This window comes from Tremella mesenterica (genome assembly GCF_000271645.1).
Source record: "Tremella mesenterica DSM 1558 unplaced genomic scaffold TREMEscaffold_3, whole genome shotgun sequence".
NCBI lineage: Eukaryota > Fungi > Basidiomycota > Tremellomycetes > Tremellales > Tremellaceae > Tremella > Tremella mesenterica.
The window spans coordinates 475,328-490,282 of record NW_006711227.1 but is presented as its reverse complement, the minus strand read 5'-3'; the positions used below and the strand labels follow the sequence as shown (position 1 = coordinate 490,282).

Genomic DNA, 14,955 nt, shown 5'->3' with positions numbered 1-14,955 from the left:
GTCGTTCTGCAATCGCAAGGATCAGTCAATTCAATACGACAAGGTCTCCAAGAGCTTATCAAAGACTCTGATAACATCTGGTTGATAGAATCTTTCGAATGTCAGGGGAACAGGGGTGCTAAAGTCAGAGCATGTTCACAATCGGCTGTCGACAAATCGATGTACTCACTCCCAGCCACTGACTAATCCTATCGGAGCCTCCAGATACTCGAAAGCGCGACGGCCCAATTCGCCTGCCAGGTTATTCCCTACTCCTCCACTCGGGCCGGCCTCGTGGACAATGACCACCCGACCGGTCTGCTTGATTGCCTCGACCACGCTGTTGATCGGAAGTGGATTGATCATTCGGAGATCGATGAGCTGAATGGATATGGGTCGAGGTGGTCGAAGCTTGTCAGGGAGGAGGGGCATCAGCGTTGCTGGTGGATCATGGAGGAGTGTGATGGCGTTGACTGTCCGGTCATCAAAGTACTGGTGGGCTGAGCACATGACTCACGACAGGTGTATAACGGTAAGCCGTACGAGATCAGAGTCAAGTCCGTCCCGGGTCTCACAATCTCCATCTGACCCAAAGGTAAAGTGTAATCGTCGATGGGAACTTCTTCCACGGCGGCGCGATACAAGATCTTTGGTTCGAGAAATAGGATCGGACTGGGATCCCGAATGGCGGATAAGAGCAGACCCTTGGCTTGGATAGGGGAGCGAGGAATGACGACTTTGAGCCCTGCTGCTCCAAGAAAGAAGCCCTGGGATCAGTGATGATGGAGGACACATGGAGCCCGGATAGATACCTCTGGACTCTGTGAGTGATAAAGTCCTCCATGACCAACACTACCGATAGGAGCGCGGATTGTCAACGAGCCCCCAGGCAGTGGATACGCTCCACCACTGGCATAATGCTGTTTAGCTGCTTCGTTGACGAGCTCGATATTAGATTTCGCGTCTCAAGCGTCAAGTCACTCTCACCTGGTCGAAAGCAGGAAAGATCTGTGATCAGCGGTCCTTCACATGCAGGATGTTACCACTCACGTAGTCTCCAAATTGGATCTCGGCGATGGCTGTGGCTCCCACACTGGCAAACCCAATTCCAAACCCAGCAATGCCTTGCTCAGATAGTGGTGTGTTGAACACCCTCTTCTTTCCAAACTCTTCCATCAACCCCATGCTGCAGCGGAAGACGCCTCCAAACGCAACGTCCTCTCCAAAGATCACCGCCTTGGGATTTGATCCGAGAGCAGTCCTGCATGGCTTCAGTGAGCTCGCCTGCTGAATCTGAAAAGGGAGACAAACCCGAGTGCTTCCCGTATGGCACCATACAAATTCATCCGCCGAGTCTGCCTTCCCCTTCCTGTGGGACCAAGAGGACCGTGACCATCGGTGAAGTGAAGACCAGGAGTTGCCAGAGCCTCTTGGGCGCTCGACAGAAGAAGCTGATTCTCAGAGATGGAAGGCTCACCTTCGACACCCTGGGCTTCAGGAGGGGAGGGAGCCGCCCTAGCCCTGCGAGGTGAGGAGAGTCCGGCATCGACGTGTTGTCCTCTGAGTCGCCCAAGCACACTCGGCCCGGGGCGTTTGCTGAAGTATGCAGAAGCCGACCGACAGGGCAGGGAGAATCTTGGCGGCATGGACACAGAGAGAATAGCCAGAGTAGGGATGAAAGAGGATGTTACAGGTAAAGGAATGTATGTGGTAACTAGGCGGTACGAGAGGAGAGATGAGACCGGTTAAAGGGCGACCAGTTGATTGCCGGCAGGCCATGGTGGCGACGGGGGTGCCTTTGATCGTGATGGGGCGACAGGTGATCACCAAACGTTGACCAGTCATGCCATCACCACAACCTTTATCGTTCTCTCTTCATTCTCTTCTCATCCTTTCTCCATGGACACTTCCAGCGATGTCAGCAATATCACTATCAAGCGGTCCCCCAAACTCTCTTCTCTTCCTCGCGAAGTGCTGCGACTGATCGCCGTACACATCTATGATCCCATGGTTCTCACCCAGCAGGACCGACTCAGTGAGTAGCATGCCCCCATAGCTTCTGTATGCCCTCAGAAGGCCGACGCTCATCTCAGCCTGGGGTATATTCTCCACCGTCGACATGCACGCAGAGAGGCAAGCTGATCTGTTCTCCTTGGTCGCGTTCGGTCACACATGCAAGGTCGTCAGGAGAGAGGTCAGGGTGGTCTTGTTCCGCTGTCTTCGAGTCTCCACTCTTTGTCAACTGGAACAAGCACTCGCTGCTAGTCAAGACTGGACCAAGTATGTAAAGTGGGTTCGAATCAACTGTTCGTGGAAATTGTGGACTGACCATGCACAGGGAGATCATCATCGATTTGACCATGTTCGAGCCATCATCAGAGACGACTGGTCAACTTCGCTCTTGCTGGGTCGAATCAGCCCTTCTAGTCAAGCTCATTTCGACACTCCCTTCGCTCGAGCATCTGTGCCTCTTTGCCGACGCTTCCGACGATTCAACATTATCGCTCCTCTTCTCCTCGTTGATCGCTCACCCGTCTCTTCATCCTATACCTCCCCCTGTCGTCCCTCCTTCCCCCAGCGTGCAGTCTATGCGATCATGCGACGCGAACCCTACTCCTCTCAATCACCGTCTCAGATCGTTCGGATGGCGGCAGCGCGGGGAGCCTCCTCAAGGGTTCCGTGACTTCTCCCACACCTCCGCCTACGTCTCGACCCTACATCTACTCCGACATTGTCATCAAATATCGTTTGTGGTGCTCGACGCCGACCTCACGGAGGCCCATGCCTCTGATATTCTTGTGGCGGTGAAGGAGCTGGCGCTGAGAGAACATCCACCTGGCGAGGAAGGTCCGAAGGTCAGTCTGATGTTGTGCGGCTCGATCAACGGATGGGGCAAAGAATTTCTCACGGAACTCACACAGACTTATCAGGATATCAAAGAACTCTTCATCGACCGACCTTTGGTCAAAAGCAGAAAACCACATTCGACCACTTTCGAACAACTCGTGAGTTTGCATCGGTCGAGAAGTATGCTCATTATAGACCGCCCTGCTTCAGCCTCTCGCTGGCTTGCCGCATCTGCAGCTATTGCAAGTTGGTTCATACGCCTTGGACCCCACCCTACAGACTCGACTCGCCCTCCATCTCTCACTCCAGCTTTGCAACCTGCTGGTTATTGGATTATTGCAAGGCGATCAGGGTCAGACCGTTTGGTGGGGCATTTGGCGACATGCCAGTAAACGGTCGACTCCGGAGGGCTCGTACTTCCCCGACTGTGACATTGTCCTCGCAGTCCTAGGAGATGGTCACTTGAAGCTTTTAGAAGAGGGGTCGCTGGACTGGAAATTCCAAGGCGGGAAAGCGGAAGACGCTGTTATGACAACAGATTTGGAAATCGGAACTTCTTGAGGGCAGCATGGACTTCCTCGTGCCACAATTGAGTGTCTTCGCGGTTGACGCAGGGCCAATCTAGTCAGTAGCGATCAGCAAATCGGCAGCCAGTGTAGCTGATCAGTCGTGCAGTCCTCATGCATGTCGTTACGATTGGGACACATCTTCCTAGCCCTTTAGGCGCTATCCCTTTGTCCACCTTCACAGACCCAGAACCAGAAGGGTTCGTGAAGGGATGTAAACCTGTCACGCATCAGCCGTCTCCATAATGTCAAGGGGCAACAGCGTACCTGGACCCAATTCTTCCGCCCATTCCATTCCATGGGAGTCGTTAAATACTTGCCGCTAAGGTCGATGCGACTGTGACCGCCAAACTTAGGTTCATCGCTTGTCAAGATTACTTTGTACTCGCCTGGGACGTCGATGCCGACTCGATAGTCCACAAACGATTCGGTAGGATGGACTGGACAGTAAGTGAGGCGCTCTATGGTCCGAAACATGACTAACAATTGAATATGAACAAAAGACCTGCCCGCTCAAAGACGATGACTTTGTCGCCCTCATGCTTGAGTGACACGTACGCCTGCGAAAATAGTTAGCAGGAACTTGATCAGTGCGTTAACGACCTACCTGAGGAGAGCTTAGCCATCTGTACTTCGCCTCCAGCCAATTCATGGCGATGTCAAACTCATTGAGATACTTATAGCGGAGCAGAGGGTCATCGACGAGGTTGAACTGCCTTCTGGCGTGGGCAAAGGAGTTGCCATTACCTTCACGAGGGAAATCCATCCATCTTCCATCGTCAGCAAGTTTCTCTGACAATGGATCACTCACTCCGGGTGGCCGAACTCATTGCCCTCAAAATTTAGGTAAGCTTCTCCGCCTAAGCTGTGTACAAGGAATCTGTGACAGTCAGTATACAGTTGTCCAAGATCAGGTAGATGCCAACCTAATCATCTTGTGCAGAGCTAATCCGCGATCAATGACTGGGGTCAAGGGAGAGAGGTCCGACATGAAGTCGTCTGGAAAGGCTGTCAGCAGATGAACGAATAAGGCAATGGGCGTGACTTACACATCTCCTTATCCATCAGCCAGAATGCCAATGTCTTATCTCCAACCAGCGCTTGATCATGACTCTCGGCATATGCAACACTTCTTTCCAGATGACGGCGATTGGTGAGCGTATGGACGATGTCACCCATACTCCATTCATTGTCGGACTTTTCTTTGAGCAGCTTGATCCACATGTCGGGGATGGCCATGGACAGCCGATAGTCGAAGCCTACACCGCCTTCATCCACTGACCGGCATAGCGTAGGCATCCCCGAAACATCTTCTGCAATGGTCACCACGTTAGGATAGGTCTGATGCAACATATGATTGGCCTGATGGCGATCAGCAGACGCAGACGCAGACACTTGCCCCTCATTCACTTACTAGCATGAGATACGTCATGGCCTCGAGGTCCACCGACGGACCAAAGTACTCGTGATAACCACCTGAGGTCAGCAAGGGCATCGAGCGGTTAAGCTTACCTGAGAATCCCGTTCCGATGCCGTGATGGGTGTACATCATGCTTGTCACGCCATCAAATCGGAAACCATCAAACATGTAAATGTCCATGTAGAAGCGAAGATTGGACAAAAGGAAGCGGAGGACCTCATGGTGCCCATAGTTGAACAATCGTGAGTCCCAGAGTTCGTGGCGTCCACGACCACCTTCATGGAAGTAGAGATGATCTGTGCCGTCAAACATATTGATGCTGGGTGGTCAGTAGCGGTACTCAGTAACACCGGAGGGAACTCACCCATCCAGGACATTTTTGCAGGCATGAGAGTGAACAACGTCTAAAAGTACCACCAGGCCCAATTCGTGAGCCTTGTCCACGAGAGATTTGAGCTCCTCGGGAGTGCCTACAGTTATGAGCCAACATTGCTCAGAAAAACAAAAACTCACCGAAGCGCGACGAGATGGCGAAGAAGTTGGTGACTTGGTAGCCGAATGCTGACTCTATCAGCGAGACATTTCCATGCTCCGGCAGTACCGACAGGCATAGTAAGCATGCTCCATGATGGCCATCCTGCGATCGAGATTAGTGCACATGTCGTATCAGAGATCAAGCCACGCACATCTGTATACAGTTATATCCGAGCTTCTTTATGCGAGGCAGTACATCAGTTTCGAATTCCTTATAGGTAGTGACGCGCATGTTGGGGCTTGAGATGCCGACTGACAGTTCAGTACAGATTGACCATTCATGTGCTCACCGTGTGCCTCATATATCTTGAGGCCCTCAATGCCTTGCGTGGCATGTCCATGCTTGAATTGGTGCACTTGCTTTTTGGGCGGATTCCAAAAGCGACCATCGTATATGGGTGATACTTTGATATTCTGAGTTACTCGAGTGATCCACGTCGGAATACGATCTATGGAAACGCCGGAAGGCATAGTCATGGAAATCTTGACCATGGAATCGTGTGGGATCGGACACACACCGGGAGCTGTTGGAGGAACGTAGCATTCCCACACGCCAAAAGGTGATTTTGTCATCGGGTTGGCGGTATGCGACCAGTTGTCTGCGCATGATGTAGACCCGATCAACCGTGTTGGCGATTTACTCACTGAATTCACCTATGAGCCTCGCTTCTGTTGCTCCGGGGGCCCACTCCCGATACCTCACACCGCCAAAGCTATCGACCTGAAAACCCATGACCTTGTAGCCCTCTGCAAACTTGGCGAGACCCCCTTCATACTTGTTGATGGAGTCGAGCTGCTTCTTGAAAAGGCTATAGCGCTCTCGCAACGCTGGGGCGAAGGGTTCCAACCTAGGTACCGACATCAGCTGAACGAGACAGAACATGCAAGACGGGGCTCACCAGGGATCCAGTTGAATGACAGCCGTTCCTGAGGTCCTTCAGCTATGTAACAAAGCGCCGCCCATGACGTTTCACTCACCGTCATCTGCAACTACAGTGCGACCGCTACCATTGGTGCTGTCGACGACCATGATTGTGATTGAATATGTATGGAGAACCAGCGGTCAGAAGGCTGGTCGAACGTCGAAGGAAACTGCAACGTTTGGGGGGAATGACGTATGTACTTGACTGAAAGTGGCGGTTGGCGGCTGCTGACCTTGTTCGATCCCCCCTCGTTACGCGGCCGAAGTTGAAATTCTTCCTCCTGCATCTCTCTGCCATCTACGATCTCTGGGTCATTCATGGTCAACTTCTACGACGAGGTCGAGATCGAAGACTTCGCCTGGGACCCTTCAGCCAAAGTTTTCCACTATCCCTGTCCATGTGGGGATCGTTTTGAGATCACAAAGTCTCAGCTTCGTGATGGTGAGGAGATTGCGACCTGCCCAAGCTGTAGTTTGATTATCCGGGTTGTTTATGACTATGTGAGCAATTGGTTTCGCCACGTGCGGTTATCGTGCAGCTGACGTATGAGCTCGACTGGGAGGATTATACGACCACAGACGAAGAAGACAATGCATTGGACCGGACTGTCGACAAAGAACGACCAGAAATTTCGACGCCTCCTAAACTTCCCATTCATTCCACTTCCGCCGCAGATGATGACGTGGTACAACAGGTCGTCAAGGATACAGCCATGCCTTCGACCATTGTTGTCCCTCGCGAAGGCATAGGCAACGGGGCTTGAGGTAGACGACCGCTCGTCCTGATCTACTTCGACAGGTGGCCATTAAAAAGAAGCCTTGTAGTTATATCCCGGACAGCCATCACAATCCATGCATTTACTCGTCTGATTTGCCTTTACGATCTCTTTTCTTTCCTGGAGCGGAATCCAATGCGGCGTTCGTATTATATTTGATTTTCCGCTCACGCCACTGGCCTTCTTGGCGAGCAAAGCATGAACGAATCACTTCTCCCCAGTCTGTGTCAGCACTGCATTTGGGACAGCGACCTTTCACAGGTAACAGGAATCCCAGATCTCGAGGCTCAGAGCTTTTCTCCAGAAAATGAGACGCAAGACAGTGAAGGTGGGACACGAAGGTACAGGAATCGTCACCCGACGCTGAGCACAACGCGAATGCCAAATGTGACTGATATCAGCGTGTTTAGAGCTCCATAGTCGAATTACTCACAGTGGATTGGAGTAGTATACCACAGAGACCGCAGGACCAACCTGATGAGATACCGATACCTATCTTTTGCCACTTTTGCCATACTCGCGAACCTAAACGAAAATGGTCATCGGTGACATCGATCGGTCCACCTAGGCTCGTCACACCAGGGGTGTCGTGGTGCCGTTTGTTTGTGGATCCCGACACGCCTCCCAAATCAAGAATGACTGAGACGTCACTCGCAGAAGAGGACGGCTCGGCACTACGGAGTGCGAGATAAGTAACCAAACTGTCTTTATTGAAGAAGCGGATATGGAGCGGGAGTCGGCAGAAGGGTGACGCATTCAGCAAGCTGTGCGCGACGCTGTCCATGAGCCTTCGTCTTACGAAAGGGAAATAGCAATATCGTACAGAATTTTCTGTGTGGGATGATTCCTTTTCCCATCCTTCTTGAACAATGGTCCAAGATCAGCATCTGTTACTGCGTCGTGCGCTCGAAGGTGACGAGAAAGCTCGGGTTTCTGCCATGCCCACTCGAACTAAAGTCAGCAACACCGGGAAAAGGATTCGCCTGACTCACCTGCAAGGCCGTGAGCTTACTCGGAAAACTGACAGCCTGAGCTACAGAGCTACACTGACTCCAAAGTCGAGCTTGAAGCACTCACCCATACACGATCATTTGCATCTCCTGCGTAGTGAGTAAACGACCAACGCTGCGCGTTGCGCGTTGCGCGTGAAGCGAGACGAAACTTCCGACGCACCCAGGGTCTGAACCGCGATGTCTTGAACGCCCCTTGAGTAAGCTCCCCGTTATGCTGCCGGAGCCGACGAGGGGGATCCGGGGTTGAACCTATCTGCAGGTCAGCTGATAGTTACTACCAAGAAACAACGGGCCAAACGCACATAGGTCCTATTCGAGCTTGGACTGGCCATGGAGCGCAGTAAATAGCAAGCGTAGAAGGGAGGGAAAGTATGGTTGCCGTCGAGAAGGGTCGATCGGGACTCGACCTGCTGGGAGGGCATCATGTGGAGGTAGTCAACGGGCAACGGGGATGCAGGACGCTTGAGAGATAAGGGGGATGTCTCAGAGGTAGCCTCGGTACTTGGGAGTCACAGTACTACTCCGCCAGCAGCATGGCAGCCCAGCATAAGATAGATCGGTAGATCAAGCAAGTACCAAGTAGGCCTACTCGCGCTCTAAGAGCAGGATGGCAGGACACGCTTGCTTTAAGTGATACCCCCACTTTGATCGTCAGGTGTGGAGACTCTGAGTGAGGGGGAGAGTCACCTCGGTGCTTATATGCTTATACTTATTGTAGGTGGCCTGCCCATTGGTCTTTCTGTATCACCCTTCGCGATATCGTGTTCACTTGGGACACCACTACTCGTCATTAAACTTGCTCTCTGATCATCGCGACCCTCGGCTCTTGTCAGGCTTCTTCCTTGCTCGGTGGCCTGCTTTGTCCCGGCCAGAGGGCTTAGCCTTTCTTCCTTTCATATCCCCATTTCAACGTGCACACATTGACCGCTCTCTCTTCGTCCCTGCTCAGATCGGCGCACCATGTTCTCAAAAGTATCAGACCGACTCCATCACCGGAAACAACATCCCTCTACCTCCTCGACCTCTTCAAACCTGGCCTCGTCGTCTCTCAATCCCGGTCCCGATCATGCTTCTCAATCCGCTCAATCCTTCTTATCAGTGCCGATGGAAGGTGTCGAGTAAGTATCCTTCAATCTTTCGCCACGAGACTAAGCTATGCAGACCTTCTCTTGGTGGGTATCAGTCAGATATGCCGCCTCATTCCGAACCCGCTGCATCCAACCTCAATCTCAGTCAAGCTGGCACCATGGCTTCGTCGCGCCTGCCACAACTCCCAGCCTCTCATACCTCAGCGGTAATTCATCCTACGGCCATGACCGGCTCCGGTACGTCATCAACCCCCCGAATCCAGCACGACGATGCAGATGGTGACCTCGCCCCTGACGCCACTCGACAGGGCAGCAAGGACGAGGATCGCATCAGAGTGAAGGCGAAAGAGGCGCAAGAGCAGGTTGGTGATAGCCATTCAGTGATCAGTGCACCCCTTCTTCTCGCTGATCGCAGGCTACGCAAGCTCAGGCGAATCTCCATCATGCTACGCAACAGGCTAGGGTGGCTGCGATCAATGCGGCAGCCACTCAGGCAGCTCTGGATACGGCCGTCAGTCAGCATTCAGCGGCGTCAGCAACCTCAAAGCCGCACACCGCGTCGGTGACGGGACAGCCTTTGAGAAAAACGGCAGGACGCTATGCTTTGGCTGATTTCCAGATAGAACGGACGTGAGTCGGACTTCATGTCGATAAAGCCATCATTGACTGTCAGACTTGGGACAGGATCATTTGGTCGAGTGCATCTGGTCCGCTCCAAGCACAACGGTCGATTCTATGCCGTCAAAGTTCTCAACAAAGACAAAGTAATTAAAATGAAACAAGTGGAACACACGACTTCGGAAAGGGAGATGCTGGTCCGCGTTCGACACCCTTTCCTTGTCAACTTGTGGGGCACCTTTCAAGATGTCAACAACCTATATATGGTCATGGACTTCGTGGCAGGAGGCGAGCTCTTTAGTCTCCTGCGAAAAAGCCAGGTACGTCAAACTTTGCCGCAAACATCGCCCTCACTGACATTGTGCAGCGTTTTCCCAACTCCGTGGCCAAGTTCTATGCAGCCGAGGTTGCTCTGGCTCTGGACTACCTTCATTCTCTCGATATCATCTATCGCGATCTCAAGCCCGAGAACCTCCTTCTTGGAGCGGACGGCCACGTGAAGGTGACTGATTTCGGTTTCGCGAAACATGTGCCCGATATTACGTGGACCCTTTGTGGAACTCCAGATTATCGTTGGTATTCCGTAGCTCCGTTAACCTGAGCTGACTTATGAAGTCGCTCCTGAGGTCGTCCAATCTAAGGGATACAACAAAAGCGTGGACTGGTATGCTCTGGGCGTATTGATATTTGAGATGTTGGTGCGATTGTTCCCCACGATCTTATTCCTCGCTCACCTGCAGGCCGGATATCCCCCCTTCTTCACCGAGGATGGCAACCCCATGAAATTGTATGAAAAGGTAATGTGTTCCCTTGTAAATGGCCCGACTAATGCGTAGATTATCGCCGGCAAAGTCCGTTACCCCTCGTACTTCGACGCGTTGGCCAAAGAGCTTTTGAAGAACCTTTTGATTGGTGATTTGACCAAACGATTCGGCAACTTGCGGGCTGGTTCTTCCGACATCTTTGCTCACCCTTGGTTTGCAGAAGTTGATTGGGACAAGCTCTATCGCCGGGAGATTCCCGCCCCATACGTCCCGAAGATTGACGGGGATGGTGACGCGAGCCAGTGAGTACATCCCCTTGCTCAGATGATCTGCCTGATTTGCCTCTAGATTTGATCGTTATCAAGAGGCCGACATCAGTGAATACGGCAAGGTTGGGACCGGTCCTTACGATCACTTTTTCACAGACTTTTGAGAGTAATGATGTTGTACAAGGGATAGGCATATGTTTTTTGAGTTTTGATTTGCGCAAATAACCATTGAGTCATGAGCACACCAAGAATCCATGTGACCCAAGCTCTGGCCAACCCGACCAATTGACTGCCCCAACTCAGGATCAGGAGTGAACATATCTGACTGTGGTGAACAATGGTAACACAGAATGAAGTGAGAGGATCGAGGGAATTATTGCTGATGTCAGCCCAGGTGAAGAGGGAACCAATATCTACTGGAGTCTGATCAGAGATTCCCAGCAGCTGATTGACACATCACCATCATACAGCAGGACTGTCCCTGGCTGACCTCACTAGATCAGAGACAGGTTGTCATAAACTGTATCATGGCATCCTGTCACAAACACTGTTCTCACTCTGGCTAGCTGACCGACAATTGACAAACCTTGGCTAATTAAGTCATACAAGGGCGTCAATGTCTCACAGAGACAGGGTGGTTGTCTGTTAAGCCTGGTTGTCTTAAGGGAAAGACAGCAGGTGGACGAGTGATGAGGAGAGAAGAGTTGAGGATGAAGTGATGTAAAAGGATGAAGAGAGAAAGAGAGTGGAACTTTGATACACTGGACGAGATTACTTACTGACAATGAGAGAGTCTAGGATGATGACAAGAGGATGTCCGATGACGATATTGGGCCCAAGGTGTTGAGCAGCTTAAGGCTTGGGGCCAATGTTAGAGGACAAGTTGAAGTCAAAGTCAGTATCAAAGACTTGGTCAGTGAAGGGTGGAAACGTATGATAATTGATCTCTGAAGAAAAGAAACTATGGAAAGAAGATGTAGGGTTTAAATAGTCTACAGAGGGTCCCAGGAGGCCTGCTCCGCAGGCCACCGGATTTCTAGCGCCTTCCTATGCTTATCATTGCTCTGCTACGATACATTCGGCTCTTCCCTATGCACTGCATTGCTATGCTCTGAGATCCATCGAGTCTGGTCGGAGGTCTGCATGCATTGCGGTGCAAGTACATGTGTTGCACCGCAGTGCTTTGCTATGCGTTGAGAGACGGTCGTAGGTTGTCGGTGCTTGTCTAAGGATATCACTGGTGAGCAAAGGTTATCGAATGATATCGGTGGTTGTCGGTTGGTGACGAAGTTACTCATAGTTTGTAGGAGCTATGAGGTGTGATTGGGTTGAAGGGCTTCAGGTGGATTGTTCAGAGATCATGGGACTTGGTGTTACAAGCTGGGTTACCAGGTCGTAACAGTACCCCCCTCTTCAAAAACTCTTCTGTATGCATTATGCATTGAGTCTATGAAGTGGTTTGGAGCATGCTTATTGCATGGGGAGGTGGGTGGGATTTGGTGGTTGTGTGGCAGTGGTGTGGTGGGTGTGTGGCAGAAATTCCCGTGAGGACTGGAAAACGCTGCCACATTGATAGGTGCCATATTCCGTGTGGGATGAGTTCCTCCTTCTAACATTTCATTTCGGCTTTGATTATCCGTGTGCGCTTATGGATTTGTCCGGAAATGAAGTGAGACATGGGTATATACTGAACCGAAATGCAGAGGAGATCGTAGGATGACATTGGGTTGCTTAGGAGGTCACAGGGAAGCACAGGGAAGCGCAGGCATGCATAGCTTGGCGGATAAGGATATTGGGAGAGTGATAATGGGTATCCGACTGTCACAAACTGCGCTGTGACACCCAATTATCCCACCAGCAACGACCCTCCTTTGACCATCAAAACCCCTATCACGTCTTAACCTCTTCACTCTACACATAACTCAGGACATCTGAGACCAACTACGGCAAAGTACAGCGGGAGAATAAGGTATACCGGGGTCTGGAGCATACAGACGGCGAAGTGCGGCGAAATTAGGCGGAGTCAGGGGGACTAGGGACAATGGGAGCAGAAGTACGGCGAAGTTAGAGGGAGTTAGGCTAAGTAGGGACAATGGGGGCAGAAGTACAGCGAAGTTAAACAGAGTTAGGCTAAGTACGGACAATGGGAGCAGAAGTGCGGCGATGTTAGGCGGAGTTAGCCGAAGGAGGAAAAGGATGGCCGAGGACTCGGGGAAGTTGGATGAAGTGCGTTGAAGTACGTCAAAGCGCGAGAGGGTTGGGTGAACGTCTAGGCGGAGTGGATAATATTAGCTGAGAAGATTGCTGAAGTTCTTCAGCGATCCTTGATTGTTGTCAGTAGTGAAAGATTGATAGAGATAGCTACATTCAATTCGAGATACATCGCCATCAGTAAAACCACACCCTAGTTAGAGTAACTACGTCGAAGTACGCCGTAGTTACACTCCTTTCGACGTCTGCGCCCTCCTGATTGGGTGAGACATCGCCTTTGGAGTGTCAAGTTAGCCCAGGTTTGTCAACCGTCGGTCTGTTAGAGAGTAGTTGTTCAACGATCGTGACACCGACACCATTCTCTCTATCTCAATCAATTCTTCTTCAAATTTCGCAAACTCTTCAGTAGCTTGCTGCTATTGATCAGCTCTTTTACCTCAAAGCATTTAATTCACAAAACATTGGCTGAGTTTTGACAGGAAGAGCGTGATGTGTTGCTTTGCCATTTCGGTGATTGGGCGGATAATGTACGGGTATGTTGCTGCATTTGATCCTACCTTTGGTAAGATGGGTTGCTGATTTCTTCAGCCAAACAATAACAACAACCAAGATGTTGTTCAAGAACTACATGTTCAAGAACCTGCTGTAATTGCTGCCGGAGCTGTAGTACAAGATCTCCATGCAATTGTAAGTAATTTTGATAAAAGTCCTTCCTTCTTGCTTGAGTCTGTCGCTAATTTATAGGATCCTGCACTTCTTTTGGCGGGTGATCAAGTTTATGCCGCTTGTTCCAACTGTGTTCTTGCCAGGAAAGGTGATACTTGTACCTCGGACAGTCCTGGTATGCGATGCAACATGTGCAAGGCTCGACACCAGGTATGTGATAGGCAAAGGAGGATGCAACTTCAGGAGGCGGTTGTTAAGGCAAGGGATGTGATTCATCGATTTGGTGAGCTCTCAGCTCGCTTGTGTCAGAATGAAGAAAATAGGGTAAGGCTTGAGGGAGTGTGCTTTTTGCTTTGGCAGAGGTTCACGGAAGTAGTCATCTATTTGTCTCTTCTGGAAATGTGAGGGAGTTGAGGATTATCGATATGGAAGTTGTTTATTGCTGCTGATGCAGGGGAATCTTGCCTTGTGATACCTTGGACGCTGCCCTATGGTAGATGATGTTTCCGCGACTTTCAATCACACAAAGTGGAGTAGATGGGAGAAAGAGAGGAAGTGAAGATTAGATGATGCTTGCAGTTTTACATTTGCAAGTGATGCTTTTATCCGTAGTCCGTTTAACCAACTAATACATGTAATACCACTGATGTGCTGACCTTTTATAGTCCTGTTCACACATCACAAAGTAGTGGGTGGTTGATAATCCGGGGGAGGGGGAGGAAGGGAAGGAGGGTGAGGTCTGTTGGGGTGTTGATGGTGAAAGTCATACACACTATCAAGTGCATTACGAATGTTGGCCAGGGGTTCCCATGTGTTATTTCGGCACTGTAACCAACCCATTTTACCAGGTATTTGTCACGCCTGCGGGTAGACTGCGGTAGCAAAGTACTGCCTTGGATACTGAGGGGTTTTAGTCTCGGGCTCGTAGAGCTTGATGACTGCCTTAGGTACTGAGGAGACTGAGATGTTGGGTTAGAACCAACTGAGTGACTTATCAAATGAGGTTAAGAGAATTGAAAAGATACATTGCTGAAGAAAAGAAACTATGTAAGAAGTATATGGGGTTTATATCTAATTCTGAGTCCATTCTGGGATGTGCGTCGTCCTGCGTAGGAAAGAGTCGTGATTCTCCATCTCATGTGTATATTCAACCATGAATCAGAAAGCTGCGTGGTCTTTGCGACGTGATGCGTACAATACGCTGTTGAACACATGTAGAAGCACGCATGACGACGTAAACCATACGTTCGCCTTGAATCTAACTAAACTGAAGTCTTGGGTC

At 50.7% G+C, this 14,955-nt stretch overlaps 7 protein-coding genes across 7 annotated transcripts; 4 read left to right on the top strand and 3 right to left on the bottom strand.

Annotated features, from left to right (window-relative positions):
* Positions 1 to 30: 30 nt before the first annotated feature.
* On the bottom strand, positions 31 to 1,625 carry TREMEDRAFT_29051 (uncharacterized protein; the record flags this gene model as incomplete). The annotated part of the gene is made up of 7 exons (XM_007003190.1): positions 31 to 118; positions 170 to 452; positions 497 to 746; positions 792 to 923; positions 967 to 987; positions 1,030 to 1,240; positions 1,291 to 1,625. 7 exons carry the CDS (start codon positions 1,623 to 1,625, stop codon positions 31 to 33), a joined length of 1,320 nt encoding a protein of 439 aa, XP_007003252.1.
* A 684-nt stretch (positions 1,626 to 2,309) lies between these two features.
* On the top strand, positions 2,310 to 3,387 carry TREMEDRAFT_60956 (uncharacterized protein; the record flags this gene model as incomplete). The annotated part of the gene is made up of 3 exons (XM_007003386.1): positions 2,310 to 2,834; positions 2,910 to 2,984; positions 3,022 to 3,387. 3 exons carry the CDS (start codon positions 2,310 to 2,312, stop codon positions 3,385 to 3,387), a joined length of 966 nt encoding a protein of 321 aa, XP_007003448.1.
* A 102-nt stretch (positions 3,388 to 3,489) lies between these two features.
* On the bottom strand, positions 3,490 to 6,428 carry TREMEDRAFT_71305 (uncharacterized protein). The gene is made up of 17 exons (XM_007003675.1): positions 6,325 to 6,428; positions 6,246 to 6,273; positions 5,992 to 6,194; positions 5,637 to 5,945; positions 5,499 to 5,598; positions 5,418 to 5,449; positions 5,326 to 5,373; positions 5,177 to 5,282; positions 4,905 to 5,131; positions 4,807 to 4,868; positions 4,442 to 4,754; positions 4,319 to 4,391; positions 4,204 to 4,272; positions 4,000 to 4,162; positions 3,877 to 3,952; positions 3,660 to 3,832; positions 3,490 to 3,612 (listed from the first exon to the last, which is right to left on the bottom strand). The coding sequence occupies exons 1-17, from the start codon at positions 6,374 to 6,376 to the stop codon at positions 3,571 to 3,573; spliced, it is 2,076 nt and encodes a 691-aa protein (XP_007003737.1). The 5' UTR covers positions 6,377 to 6,428; the 3' UTR covers positions 3,490 to 3,570.
* A 158-nt stretch (positions 6,429 to 6,586) lies between these two features.
* On the top strand, positions 6,587 to 7,142 carry TREMEDRAFT_43173 (uncharacterized protein; the record flags this gene model as incomplete). The annotated part of the gene is made up of 2 exons (XM_007003281.1): positions 6,587 to 6,769; positions 6,820 to 7,142. 2 exons carry the CDS (start codon positions 6,587 to 6,589, stop codon positions 7,030 to 7,032), a joined length of 396 nt encoding a protein of 131 aa, XP_007003343.1. The 3' UTR covers positions 7,033 to 7,142.
* Position 7,143: 1 nt separating this feature from the next.
* Positions 7,144 to 8,479, bottom strand: TREMEDRAFT_73470 (uncharacterized protein; the record flags this gene model as incomplete). Its single annotated transcript, XM_007003674.1, has 7 exons — positions 8,360 to 8,479; positions 8,218 to 8,310; positions 8,122 to 8,169; positions 8,037 to 8,064; positions 7,868 to 7,995; positions 7,478 to 7,820; positions 7,144 to 7,435 (listed from the first exon to the last, which is right to left on the bottom strand). Coding segments are annotated over exons 3-7 (810 nt in total), but the record flags the coding sequence as incomplete, so codon positions are not given.
* A 300-nt stretch (positions 8,480 to 8,779) lies between these two features.
* TREMEDRAFT_73469 (uncharacterized protein) lies at positions 8,780 to 11,007 on the top strand. The gene is made up of 8 exons (XM_007003673.1): positions 8,780 to 9,175; positions 9,219 to 9,507; positions 9,603 to 9,775; positions 9,819 to 10,083; positions 10,131 to 10,335; positions 10,379 to 10,560; positions 10,600 to 10,829; positions 10,876 to 11,007. The coding sequence occupies exons 1-8, from the start codon at positions 9,018 to 9,020 to the stop codon at positions 10,958 to 10,960; spliced, it is 1,587 nt and encodes a 528-aa protein (XP_007003735.1). The 5' UTR covers positions 8,780 to 9,017; the 3' UTR covers positions 10,961 to 11,007.
* A 1,985-nt stretch (positions 11,008 to 12,992) lies between these two features.
* On the top strand, positions 12,993 to 13,944 carry TREMEDRAFT_60951 (uncharacterized protein; the record flags this gene model as incomplete). The annotated part of the gene is given in 5 exon segments (XM_007003385.1): positions 12,993 to 13,022; positions 13,487 to 13,540; positions 13,596 to 13,694; positions 13,752 to 13,864; positions 13,884 to 13,944. 5 exon segments carry the CDS (start codon positions 12,993 to 12,995, stop codon positions 13,942 to 13,944), a joined length of 357 nt encoding a protein of 118 aa, XP_007003447.1.
* Positions 13,945 to 14,955: the final 1,011 nt, after the last annotated feature.

Bases quoted from the DNA above. Each gene is read 5' to 3' on its own strand.
- TREMEDRAFT_73469 (XM_007003673.1), top strand. From the start codon at position 9,018: ATGTTCTCAAAAGTATCAGACCGACTCCATCACCGGAAACAACATCCC. The intron at 9,508-9,602 runs GTTGGTGATAGC...GCTACGCAACAG, and splicing joins CGAAAGAGGCGCAAGAGCAG to GCTAGGGTGGCTGCGATCAA. The intron at 10,830-10,875 runs GTGAGTACATCC...ATTTGCCTCTAG, and splicing joins GGGGATGGTGACGCGAGCCA to ATTTGATCGTTATCAAGAGG.
- TREMEDRAFT_71305 (XM_007003675.1), bottom strand. From the start codon at position 6,376: ATGGTCGTCGACAGCACCAATGGTAGCGGTCGCACTGTAGTTGCAGAT. The intron at 6,274-6,324 runs GTGAGTGAAACG...GAAGGACCTCAG, and splicing joins CACTGTAGTTGCAGATGACG to GAACGGCTGTCATTCAACTG. The intron at 5,450-5,498 runs GTGCGTGGCTTG...TCTCGATCGCAG, and splicing joins GGATATAACTGTATACAGAT to GATGGCCATCATGGAGCATG.